The following is a 13,813-nucleotide window of genomic DNA, read 5'->3' on the forward strand; positions in this document are numbered from 1 at the left end:
GAGAAATCGTGACAGGTAGCAAGGTACGCTGAGTCAGTAAGTGCACGAAAAAACGGGAACAGAAACAGCTGTCAGACTTTGCTGGCTATGCTTGACGCATTGCACGCACATCCCTGTAGCTTTTCGAGCGACATTTCCTAGCACTCAGCCTCGCAAATACGGGTAAAGAACAATGCTGCTTAATTTTGGTGATGGGATGAGAACCGGCGCATTCAACGTTACATGGCCTACGGCCTTCAGCATTATACGGACGATGGCCGACAGTGAGAATCGCGCGACGGTGTTCCAACAACGAGCGGTATGAATGACGAATGGGTATTATACTCCGCTTTTGAGTCGTACGAATTACATATAGTTTGATCACATGCATATCGAAAATTCAAACAAATATGGACGCTTAGGTTGGTCCGCTATGTTTAAAATATACTTTGGAACTGCATAAGTAGAATAATCTTATCGTGTGATGGTAGACATGCACGCTTAAATAATAATTATTATATATTACTTTTAATTAAAAATGCCTTGATACTCGTGAAAATTGTTCTGCCTTGTCATTTTCAGTTCAGGTTTCACTTGTCTATGATGGTAAATATCTCTTCATATTAATTTCATCATAAATCACATCTGATTAATCTTCAGATAGTCCTACTTTCTGATAATCCAGTTATAAATGTGGGATCAGAACGACAAATGCCGTGTAGACACGTGACGACTGTGCTATTCGTGATCACGTTTGAAGTAATCATCGATCATAATTTTACGCTCAGGCATTGACGATCGCAAGCAGGGCATCGTTATCATGGACCCGGCTGAGATCAAGCAGCACTACCTAAAGGGATGGTTCCCCGTGGACTTGTTGAGCAGCCTTCCACTGGACTTCATCATCTGGACGTGGCCGACAAAGCACCACAGAAACTTGGATATTCGCTCCAGGTTATCGCAACTCGCCAAGCTCCTCAGCTTCGTCAAGCTTATCAAGATCAGCCGTCTCTTCCGATACGGAGGGCGCACCGAGCAGATAATGGTCAGGGTTCAGCATAAACCGCCTCTGGTTTCGCTCCTTCTTAAAAGGGACACTGCATAGCTTTTCGAAGAGACAGTTAAGAGAAAAAAAAAAGTAATCGTGCAGAGTTATGAATATAAAAAAAAGATACATTGACCTGCGTACTTCCTTCAAAATTTTTGCAAAAATATTTCGCGCTTACCGCTGCTTTGCTATTGCTCAAACTTTACAAGATCACATTTTGGGATCCGGGTTGTTCAAAATAAGATTTAGCGCTGTTAATTACCTTGTCTGAAAAGAAAAAAAGAAAAATTCACCGACTAATACGATACTCCCTAATGCGAAATTTTAGCGCACTATATACGTGTTTTCATTTCGCGATAGATTGACTGACGCGAACAATCTGTCTCGCGCAGCACGTTGCAAACGGAGCCAAGTGTGGCGTGAGTGCATCGCTAATCTGGAGATCGCTAGCGCGCGGGTGACGCGTGGGCGTGATTCACAGCAGCCGCCGCAGACAGACCTCCGCTCATCTAGCGCTGTTTCCACAGCGGTGGGGGATCGGGAATAGGTGACATGAGGACACGATAGCAGTTTCAGGCAAACGGGATAAATTCAAGTTCAAGGCACGATACGGTACGTTTCTGCTATTTCTGAAAAATAAACATCAAGAAAATTTGTCAAGCGAGCAACTTACGCAGGGCGTGCCTCCATAGCAGAACTGCATTAAAGCGCACCGTAGAGTCCAGGTGAACCTACCGAAACGGTCGCACGTCAAATCAACACTTTGTGCCCACCGCGGTAGCTTTGCAGCTATGGCATTGCTCGAGGTGGCGGATTTGATCCCGACCGCAACAGTACCATTTAGGTGGATGCGAAATAGAAAACGCACGTCCAATTAGATTTTGGGACACGTTAAAGAACACCACTGTGTCAAAATTCCGGGTCCGCCACTATGGCATGCCTCATTGTCCTATTGTGGTTTTTGGCACGTACAGCCCCATATTCCAATTCAAGTTATTATTTCTTCCACAATGCGATGTGCCATGTGAGGCAATGACAATGCTCAACCCTCTCAGAGGTTATGATCGTATCATCATCATCATCATCATCATCCTGGTGTCGCCCACTGCAGGGCAAAGGCCTATCCCATACTTCTCAAGCTATCCCGGTCATGTACTAATTGTGGCCATGTTGTCCCTGCAAACTTCTTAATGTCATCCGCCCACCTAACTTTCTGCCGCCCTCTGCTACGCTTTCCTTCCCTTGGAATCCAGTCCGTAACCCTTAATGACCATCAGTTATCTTCCCTCCTCATTACATGTCCTGCCCATGCCCATTTCTTTTTCTTGATTTCAACTAAGATGTCATTAACTCGCGTTTGTTCCCTCACCCAATCTGCTCTATTTCTTATCCTTTAACGTTATACCTATCATTCTTCTTTCCATAGCTCGTTGCGTCGTCCTCAATTTAGGTAGAACCCTTTTCGTAAGCCTCCAGGTTTCTGCCCCGTACGTGAGTACTGGTAAGACCCAGCTGTTATACACTTTTCACTTGAGAGATAATGGCAACCTGCTGTTCATGATCTGAGAATGCCTGCCAAACGCACCCCAGCACATTCTTATTCTTCTGATTATTTCAGTCTCATGATCGTATGGCGCACAACAACGCCTCAAGCAAACACCTCCCCCTTTGTGTTCTGTGCACTACGCGTGCACGCGAGGTAACGTTTAACATCAATCACTAATCTCATGTTGGACTAAACGTTGAAGAAACTAAACATTCGCCGTCAACATCACCGATATTATCGATAATCAAAATAAACAGCACAAAAAGCTTCGCTTACATTGACTCCCACAGTGCATGGAATCCGTATAATTTTCTTCTCATGCTTTCACCATACCCTCCTCCTGCACTATTCGCACCATGGTTCCGCTACACTCTCCTACTCCGCTTTCCTCCTCGCTGCCACCGTCTTTCATCCCCCACTGCGCTCTGCGTTCGCTCTTTCACCCTTCGCTGTGGTTGTTCGCTCGGTTACGCCGAGGGACGCCGACGCTCAACGCAGGAACGGGCGCCTAAGATGCGAATTTGCCTTTGCCTACTCCCCTCTTCGGATCTACACATAGGTGTACGTGGTGTCGCCATGAATACCGGTAGTCTTAGCGATTTCTCAGTATGGCTCGATTCTACGCTCAAACTTTTACACTGTTAAGGATGCTGGATTGTCCCTTGGCTAACGTTCCTTCTCTATATTTACTATTCTGTGTATTCTGACCAGTTGGTGCGGCACCAAAATATCTCAGACGAGAGTTTGACAATGATAGGTGCTAAGGTAATGCATGTATGTATGTATGTATGTATGTATGTATGTATGTATGTATGTATGTATGTATGTATGTATGTATGTATGTATGTATGTATGTATGTATGTATGTATGTATGTATGTATGTATGTATCTATGTATGTATGTATGTATGTATGACCATTTCTTGCAGTTTTCGTGCCGCATGTCGCTTGCCACGAGAAGTTGCCAAGAAGCTCCATGCACTTGTCCCCTTAAACGATTCAATCTGAAAAGGTTGAGGCTGTTAGCCATGGGACAACTCAAGCACTCTTTATACGCCCACAAGAGCGTTAAAATATTTAGTGTGATGCGACTTGTCGCTGTGATTGCCTTGGTGTCGTCATGCGCAGATAGAAAGCAGACAGGGAAGCACCTTCCGCTGTAGACAATGACATCGCGCTTTTCCTTCGGTTGTACTTCATGCCTCAGCCCCCGCCCCCCCCAAAAAAAATAATGTGTGTGTGCGATATAGTCCGTGTACCCCTTTCATTCAGTGCAATTTTACAAGATGGGAGCGCATATTTTTTATTTCCTTAAAATTGCTCCGGTATCCAGTTCTCATAGAGTTGAGCATTTTGTGCCCTTTAAGAATTGGCCACGATGCTGATATAGTTTACGTATTAATATATAGCTCAACTTTGCGATAACGGCGGTACTAAGTTAATAAAATGCGCTTCTACCATAATTCCTTAATGTCACTGTTGGAGCTTTAGGACTGCTCCCTATTACGAGTGTTTAAGAAATATAGTCACTATATTTATGAAGATATCAGAAGCAATTACTATGGTTTTGGGAGGCACCTAGTTTCGTGGCGGATCTCGAACTGAAAGCTCTCATTGCACGATGAGGTGAATTTGAGGATAGCGGTTTGCGACGCAAGCGTAGGATGCGGGTATTGATTAAAATCAACTGTTTAGTTACAGGAATGCCAGCCAGATGCTTTATTCAAACCTCGAAGACCATAATATCAGCATCAATATGGCCGCCATATATATATATATATATATATATATATATATATATATATATATATATATATATATATATATATATATATATATATATATATATATATATATATATATATATATACATACATGCGCACTGCTGCTGTGCATGAAGCCGCAGCTTTGGCTGTCGGATTGGGCGGCCACAGCATTCGGATGGGAGCAGGAGGCCAACGTTCCCCTGCGATTGAGTTTTGATGCACGTTAAAAGGTCCACGGATGATGCGTCGATTAAGAATAAACCGGGACCCGTCACCATTCGTGGCTCGAGTGTACCTTTAGGACGTAAACCTCTACGATTTACTATTTATTACGAGGAGTTGAGGGTAGTGAACGGATGCGGTTGCGTAAAAGACTGCATACTGCGGCTCGAATGCGCTTTCTGCGACTGCAGCTCCAACTGACAACCGTGTGGAACGCTATTGAACTATGCTTCAATGACAATGGAATGAATCACGTCACTCAAACAACAAAACTATTTCGCTCTGAGTCATGACGACGGGCGCGAAAGCAAATACGCATCAGTTAATGTCATGCCTTCTAAAGCAGATGATCGCGCTAAGCGTCGCCCAGACATTTGTTCGTCTGTAAGTTCCTTTCAGGTGCTGCGTGCACAATTCTGCATGCCGGCATTGTGCATCAAAAGAATACCGCTGATGAAAATAACAATATTTAGGAATAGTCACATACATCTTGAAACACTTCTGATTGGACCTGTGCAGCAAGCTTGAGCAATGTGCGCAAAATATTGGAGCCGATTAATTAAATCAAATGCTGGAGTTTTACTTTCCGAAACCTAGATATGATTATGAGGCACGCCGTAGCGGGAAACTTCGGATTGATTTGACTGCCTGGGTTTTTTTTTAACGTGCATCCAACGCACGATACACGGGCGTATTTACATTTCGCCCTCATCGAAATGTGGCCGCCGCGGCCGCGATTGAATCACGTGCCCTAAGACTTAGCAACGCAACACCAAAGCCACTAGGCCACCACGGCGCGTAAGTATTCCAGTACAAGTTGAAATGCGTGCTTGCCGTTGGTATCACTGAAAATGTCACATAAGGGGTTCACGTTTTTAATTGTTCTCCACAATGTCTCACATCAGGTACGTGTTTCAAGTGGCTCAATAGCGGCTTTCCAAGTATGCTAGGCATGAAATAGTTGATTTTCTCATACCTGTGATTCCCGTAGAGAGTTTTCGCATGAGCCCCCATACTGTAAACGTGACCAAAATCCCATGAGAAATGAAAGTCCGTGATCCGGGCTGCAGATGTACGGTTTTCATGATTCTGAAGATGCAAGAAATACCCTGAATCTAAACTGTCAACGAACGGAATCATTTGGTGCCTGAAGGAGGTATATACGATCCAATTACTATGTACACAGAAAGGATGTTGAGGTTGTCGATGGATACAAAAAAAAAAAAGATATTGTGCACTTTAACTCCACGGAACATTACGAGAAGTTTCCGAGTTGCCCCTGCCCGAGGAGTTATGTCGTAACCTTGACGAAGTACTCTGGACATTTACTCGAAGTTTCAATAAGTGAAGGTGACGGCGTTGCCTCTGTTTTAGAAGTACGCAAGAAATCGAAAACGTGCATCCTCGATAAAGGTTGCTAGGTTAAGGTTTCGGTTCCATTTGACTGCTCCCTTTGTTGTCTCGTCTGTTGCAGTTCTACCAGACGACGGGCGTGTACCTGCAGCTGGGCAACATCCTGGCGCTCATCTTTCTGGCTGTGCACTGGCACGCCTGTCTGCAGTTCTTCGTCGGCAACCTGATGGGTTTCCCGCCGCAGTCGTGGATATCCATCGCCAAACTGCAAGTGGGTGGCGTCCTGCCTTCGACTTCCCGCAACTTCCTGCGCGATCGAGTTCTGCCCTTGTTCTGCGTGGTACACGAACGAGACACAAGAGAACGACCCACGCACACAGTGCTGACTCTCAAGTAAAACATTTACCGGTAATACACGTGATATAAACGCCCGGGCATGCAATTCAATACTTGAAGTAAATGAAATGATCACGAACGAGAAACGACATATTGAAGAGCAATATACAATTCCCATTGGCTAACAGTGATAAGCTGGACGATGAAAAAGTGAAATGACTCGTACATTAACTACTCTTGACTATGTCTTCTCTCGTTCGTGAACGTCGTTTCTTCCCTTCAATGAAACTAGCCCGGTATGCATACCACGTGTAGTGCCAATGCATCTTTTAGTTGCGAGTGAGCGCTGCGTGCGTGTATCATTCTTTGTGTCTCGTTCTTGTGTGGCTGTGTGCGTAGACCATACATCACCAACTCACCCGACCCTCCGCCATAGCAAGTTCTGCTGTCGTGCATGCCGAACTATAGAACACAAAGAAAAAAAAAAGAAACAGTGTTCTATGCCTTCACCTGTTGTCACTCACACAAATCACTGCTTGGACATTTTCAGGCGAAGAAAATCACGAATTACAGAAAAGCAAAGGCAAAGGAACATAGCGAGTGTTGGTGTACGGAACGGTACTATTCTGTCACAACGGTGTTACCATGTGTGCTCAACAGCTGTTACGTGAATTAGCAATAGAACGTTTTTCTATTTTGTTTGATTCTTCGCCAAAATCACACGACATATGTATCGAAAGCGTCCTCCTTGATACGCCAAAAGCATGACTTCAGTTAACCTTAGCTAGCTAACGTTTCGCGGCGTAATATATCGTTGACGTACCGCCGGTGCTTCTGTCCCAGCAAGGATTGTAATAGGACGTACACGACATGAATGACAAGATATGTGTCGTGTCTTATGACGCGCTTTGAACCTAAAGTGCGGTCGCAGTGCTTCCGTGTTACCAGTGGACTACGGACACTGGAGCGTGATAACCACCTTTGCGGAGGCATATGCAGATTATGTATCATAAGTAAACAGAAACAGCAGATCATAAGCTCCTGACGAGTAGGTTGGCAGCGTCACTACATCAAGGGTCGTAAAGCGTTGGGCAGCCTCAGTTTGTTATAATGGAGATCATAAGCAGATAAGTGATCATCAGTAGACCATAACATGACCGTACGAGGAGGAGGAAGTTTACGTGGATGATAGAAATCATCCAATGATTAGATACCATAATGCTAACGTATTACAGTTTCTTATCGGCTAACTAGACAAGTACTGATGCCGAATGCCTCGTCTTACAAAAAGATAGAACAAGATGCCATATTGACGGGGAGGCTAGACATGCGTGCTAAAGAAATATCCGCGTAAACTTTAACTGTGATGGCATGTCAAACAAGGACCACGAATTGAAGGCACACGCGTGACTACGACGCCGGCCCAGCAGGCCCTCTACATGTAACCTTTGCTCTTCGAAGACGCGCCAGCGGTCCATGACGCATACGCCACTTGGGGTGCAGGACAAACACTGGTGGGAGCAGTACTCGTGGGCTGTGCACAACACGGTGTCCCTCATGATGACCAACAACTACGGCCTGGCACAGAAGACCGGCCTGCTCGTCGAGGAATGGATCCAGGTGATGGGCATGTTCTTTGGCGCCCTCTGGCAGGCGTTACTTCTGGGCTACGGCGCCAACTTGCTCGCCCACAAGGACTTCACCAAGAACGTCCAGCGGGAGAGGGCAAGTCGCGCTGCAACGTTTATTTCTGTGAAATATTTTACCACGAAGCTGTTAAAATAAAGCTACGGAAATTCTGAGAATGGTCTACTAATGCGTAAGCATTGTTTGGCTCGACTAGCTGTGACTTCGTTTTTGCTTAGTTTTGCTTGCCTGCTTTTCCTAGCTTATGCGCGTCTACCCATGACCTTTCCGGTGGTAAAGAATGCTTAGGCTTTAGTAGACAACTGTCAGATTTTCTCGCCGCATCCGGCCCCTTCAGTGCAATCGTACCAATTGAGCCGGAACGCCGGGCACGAGCGCGCGTCATGGGAGCAGAGCGGTCGAAAGGGAACGCCAGCTGCCTCAATAGCGCGTGAGGCATTGTGTGAGGAGAGGGTGCATCGCCGCGAAGTCATGTCACCTTCCCTGTCGCTCTCGCAAGCCTGTGTTATGCACGTTTTCTTTGTCCATGCAAGCTCTCGCCTGCGTTGTGACTTCGCCTTGGTAAGGCCTGATAAGAATTCTCCAAACGTATCAACGTGCTCGCTTGCCTGCGAGATGTTCAAAACTCGAAGGACGCTCAGCAGCGTTTTGGACAATGGGCAACTCAAAATCTCAAGTTGGCTCACACCCAAATTTAGAGTTGGCCGACTTCCTAATTTAAGTTGACCGACTCCCTAATTTAAGTTGGCCCAATCAAAAATTTCAAGTAGGCCCACCCACAGAGTTCAAGTTGGCCCACCCCCGACACACACACACACACACACACACACACACACACACACACACACACACACACACACACACACACACACACACACACACACACACACACACACACACACACACACACACACACACACACGCACACGCACACGCACACGCACACGCACACGCACACGCACACGCACACACACACACACACACACACACACACACACACACACACACACACACACACACACACACACACACACACACACACACGCACGCACGCACGCACGCACGCACGCACGCACGCACGCACGCACGCACGCACGCACGCACGCCCGCCCGCCCGCCCGCCCGCCCGCCCGCCCGCACGCACGCACGCACGCACGCACGCACGCACGCACGCGGGACACCCGCCGATAGCCTCATGACATGCGTGTCATGTAGGTTATGACCTAGCCGCCTTCGTCTTGGTGCTCTCATGGTCCTTTCTTTAACTTGGTATGCACCAAAATTGGCATAGTATGACAAGAGGTTATGACGACCCATATGATACCGACCACGTGCACACCATGGAGTTTTAAACGTCCTTGGTGCACGCCGCCGCACGCCGACCTTCACCCACGGATTTCACCGCGGCCACGAAAACAGTTCAGTAACTCCCCTTAGCAGCTGCACTGTTACAATATTTCTGTGAATTCCACGCACTGTGCAAACAAATATTATGCGGTAATATTTTTTTTGTCGCTAGCTGGCTATCGAGCCTTGTTTGGGTTGCACAAAGTGTTTCCATAAAGCGCAACGTGTCCCTCTGTATGTTAGACAAGGAGAGGAAGATGATGGCGACATGCAGACGACGACGATGATGGCACGGCGACGACGACTGCGACGACACCTATGACGTACGTAACGCCTTCCGATCGAGCCAATTGCTGCTCCGTACTTCTCTCCACAGTTCTCCCATTCCCCGGCGCATCGTGCAAGATAGGAACCGCAAAGTCACTAGAATAGACAAAGAATGCGTCGCATTAAAAAAAAGAAGAGAAGGGGGCATAAAGAAAACGACGGCACACTTGCGTGCTTCTTGCCGCTACCGTTGCAATCGCATACAAGTACATCTGTACGCGCGCATGGCTTATATTATTGTGCATATTAATCTTTTCCCATACGATAGGACACACTATACATTTCAATATAAATTTGTGGCGTTCGTTCTTTAATGTACAGAATAATAACGCAGTGGTCAACAGCCCTGCAAAGAAAGAAGTGTACGTGATTTGTAGTCGCTCTCTTCAAGCTGTGAAGCAAGCGTTCATCGAACTTCCTTAAGGAGGGGACATTAACCCCTTTAAGTCGAAGGAAATGTTTATTTTCCATTTAAATGTGCAAAATACACTAACCATATTCAACGATCAGAAAAAAAAAATTGCACAGGAACAATCAACGATGATTGTCAATGCAAGCATAGCAAGAACGAACGAACGAAGGATCGAGCGACAGTCCCCCCCCCCCCCTCCCTCCGCTGCCATCTATTCGCCTCTCCCCGCTACTCTATTACCCGAGGGCACGTGCCCTTTCCCTCGGCGCCTTTGTATCGCAAGTCCGACCGCCGCCAACCCAGGAAACGGGCGAAAATGCCAAAAGAAAGCTATTCGCCTTAAACATGTTTTGCGGAAAAGTTTTGCAGCACTAGGGGGGCAACACAAGGTAGAACACTGAAAGCTAGCTTCGCCGCAAGCCTCTCATGGCTTGGTTTGGATCTTGTACACACCGTTCTCGTCGGATGTGAAACATAGGTGCGCGTTGCATTTGCCTTGCATTACCAACGTGATACAAGTGCAGCCGGGGATCTTGCATCGGTCTGTCTCCTCTGTGCTTTCAAAAGAAAACGAGTCGCGCCAAAGTTGTTCCTCGTCCTGTGTTCCTGTTCCAATCGAACAAGGGACGCTCGCTGCCTGTCGTTCAGTGTTGGCCGAATACGTTTAGCCAGAAAGAGTCCCTGGGCATCTCCTGTAGTTCTAGTCAAGAAAAAAGACGGCAGCTTGAGTTTCTGACTGGACTACCGAAAACTAAATCAGGTGAGAAAGAAAGACGTGTGCCCGCTTCCCCGTATAGACGATTCACTCGACAGGCTTCAACACGCACGTTACTTCTCTTCAATGGGTTTAAAAAGCGGATATTGGCAAATCGAGGTAGACCTGAGAGACCGTGAAAAAACTGCTTTTGTGACACCACACGGCCTATACGAATTTAAGGTCTTGCCTTTCGGCTTGTTCTCTGCCCCTGCTATGTTCCAACGCCTCATGGACACTGTGCTTTCAGGCCTGAAGTGGAAAACCTGCTTAGTGTACCTCGACGACGTCATCGTGTTCTCCGCAACATTTGAAGAACACCTCGAACGGCTTGAAGCGGTTCTGCAGTCCATCTGGTCCGCCGGCCTTCCCCAGAAGAAGTGCCACTTTGGCTTTGCGAAACTACAGTTTCTTGGTCACGTCGCCAGCCACGCAGGTGTCCGCCCGGATCCTGAAAAAATTGTTGCCGTCGCACAGTTTCCAGTACTATCCGATAAAAAGGCTGTCAGGCGCTTCCTCGGCCTCTGTCTACAAAAAACCGTCTACCGACGGTTTATTGCAGACTTTGCTCGCATTGCGTCGCTGTTAACCCGCCTCACGAGAGACGACGTTGCTTTTGTATGGGGCGACGAAGAGCAAGGTGCATTCAACGACTTGCGGCAACGTCTCCAGGCACCTCCAGTGCTTGCTCACTTTGATGAGACCATTGCTCCACACTGATGCCAGCAATGTTGGCTTGGGAGCTGTTCTTGTGCAGCGGCAGGAGGGCACAGAAAGAGTGCTTGCCTATGCAAGTAGAACAATCTCACGCACAGAGGCTAATTACTCCACAACTGAGAAAGAATGCCTCACCGTGGTATGGGCGGCTATGAACTTTCGTCCATATCTGTATGGCCGCCACTTCACAGTTATCAGCAACCACCACTCGCTCTGTTGGTTGACAAACCTTAAAGATCCTTCTGGACGACTGGCGCGTTTTTTTAATTTATTTTATTTCAGCATCAGACGAAAACAGAGCCTGATGCAGGGACTGAAGCTAAAGGCTGATGGAGCATGACGAGGCCTCTGACCCTAAACAGTCTACAGCGGTTACAGATACAACACAAATCTTAGAAACAAAGGAAATAAAGTAAAAAAAAAACGCAGCATTTGACACCTGTACACAAACGTATTGCATATACTGTTGCACACAAATGACACAACAAATCATACATAATAGGACGCTAAGCAATTTACTTGATAAATCAGCACAAACAGCTGTTGTACAAAAACATACAAATAAAATATAATTGTCAGTGAAACTGAATAATGTTGCTTGAAACGACACAAAAGTAAGATAAGAGCAATTTCTAGTCATTTTGTGTTATATAGAGTTTTATGTATCCTTTGTGAGAAGACAGTAAAATATGAAAAACACTTCAATTTTGGCTATAGTTAAATTGGCAAGATAACAATAGCTCCCTAAGTTGGCTTTTAAATGCTTTTAATTTGCATTCAAAGTTTAGCTTACCTTCAAATTTGTTTAAGATCGCAGGTATTTGATACGCCATTGTTTGCCTTCCATAATTTGTTCGGATTTTTGGTGTTCGGTGTTTTCGGTGCCTCAAAAGGTATTCAGCGTTTTCAGAGTCCATAATTCCGTATAGTTTCTTCTGATGGATTACTTGCAGCGCTTTTAAATAATATAACTGGTCTGCCTTTAGGATGCCGTGTTTCTTAAACAGAGGAGCGGTTCTTAAGTCCTGTGCATTACCACAATAAGATTCAAAAGAGCGCAGAATTTTCTTCTGCAAAGTAATAAGTTTAGTATAATTGTATTGCGTAGTAGTGCCCCAAATCATTAAGCCATAGGTTAATTTGGAATAAAAAAGTGAATAATAAATCTTCTTTTTTAGCCACAGCGGTATGAGCGCAGATATCCTGTACAGACATCCAACTGTGCGGGCAAGATCTACACTTAGGTTTCTAACGTGCACTGACTAGCTCAAGTCTTCCTGAAACCAAACCCCGAGAAATTTTTGTGTCTGAACTTGTTTTATAAGGGTGTTTTCAAATTTCACGTTAAGTTTGTGGTGTAGAGGTTCGTTGGGAGGACGAAATATGACATATGTTGTTTTTGAGGCATTTAATCTTAACTTGTTTCTGCTTAACCAGTTTGAAAGATGCACAAGGTAGTCATTTACAGAGGATTCAAGTGTCAGTAGGTTATGCGAAGAGAAAAAGACATTGGTATCATCAGCATACATTATGGTTTCAGCAGAACTATCAATTTTGACAATGTCATTGATATAGACAAGAAATAGTAATGGGCCCAATATTGATCCTTGTGGTACTCCTTGTTTTAGCTTCGCGAGTGTTGATACCGCATCATTAATTTTCACCAACTGATAACGATCATTCAGATAACCATCTAGAAGATCTAGTACAATACCTCGGACACCGTATCTTGATAATTTGCTAAGTAATAAATCGAACTTTATGGAATCAAAAGCTTTCTGAATGTCTAAAAACAAACCTAGCGTATATTTTCGACATTCCATGTTTTAAATTATCCTGTCTTTGATGTGTACGAGAGCGTGTTCTGTCGACCGATGCTTGCGAAAGCCATATTGACATTGAGTTATCACCTTATGCTTTTCTAAAAATGAAACTAGCCTCTCATGAAAAATATTTTAGATATTGTAGGAAGTACTGAAATAGGTCGCTAGTTAGATAAATTGTTTGTATCACCTCCTTTGAAAATTGCGGTGACTTTGGCGATATTTAATAGCTTAGGAAATACGCCTGTTGTTAGAGTGAGGTTAATTATGTAGCTAAGAACTTCACATATTAAAGGCGATATTAATTTTATTTCATTTGGACGAAGTTCATCCACCCCTGGAGATGTATTATTTTTTAGCTTGCCAATTATACTTGAAATTTCACTAGGATCAGTAGGTTTCAGGAAAAGAGAGTGATTCAATATGGTGTCTAGTGGCATACTGTCGTCGCGGACAGTTTCGCTCATGGTATTGTAGGAGCCAGCATCCACAAAATGTGGGTTCATTGTATTTGCTAGTCGTTCACCGATTAGTGT

At 45.3% G+C, this 13,813-nt stretch overlaps 1 protein-coding gene across 4 annotated transcripts in view; it reads left to right on the forward strand.

The window, feature by feature from the left end:
• Nucleotides 1–13,813, forward strand: part of LOC126540911 (potassium/sodium hyperpolarization-activated cyclic nucleotide-gated channel 3-like) — an 82,349-nt gene that overhangs the window by 23,386 nt on the left and 45,150 nt on the right. For 3 of the 4 annotated variants that reach the window (XM_055076077.2, XM_072286581.1, XM_050187731.3), the window contains 3 exons: nucleotides 768–1,024; nucleotides 6,036–6,185; nucleotides 7,754–7,975. In XM_055076077.2, coding sequence (XP_054932052.1) covers nucleotides 768–1,024; nucleotides 6,036–6,185; nucleotides 7,754–7,975 — 629 coding nt within the window. The remainder of the gene's footprint in view (nucleotides 1–767; nucleotides 1,025–6,035; nucleotides 6,186–7,753; nucleotides 7,976–13,813) is intronic. The other variant, XM_055076078.2, reaches the window with a different exon arrangement.

The sequence above is a fragment of the Dermacentor andersoni genome, chromosome 2 (genome assembly GCF_023375885.2).
Source record: "Dermacentor andersoni chromosome 2, qqDerAnde1_hic_scaffold, whole genome shotgun sequence".
NCBI lineage: Eukaryota > Metazoa > Arthropoda > Arachnida > Ixodida > Ixodidae > Dermacentor > Dermacentor andersoni.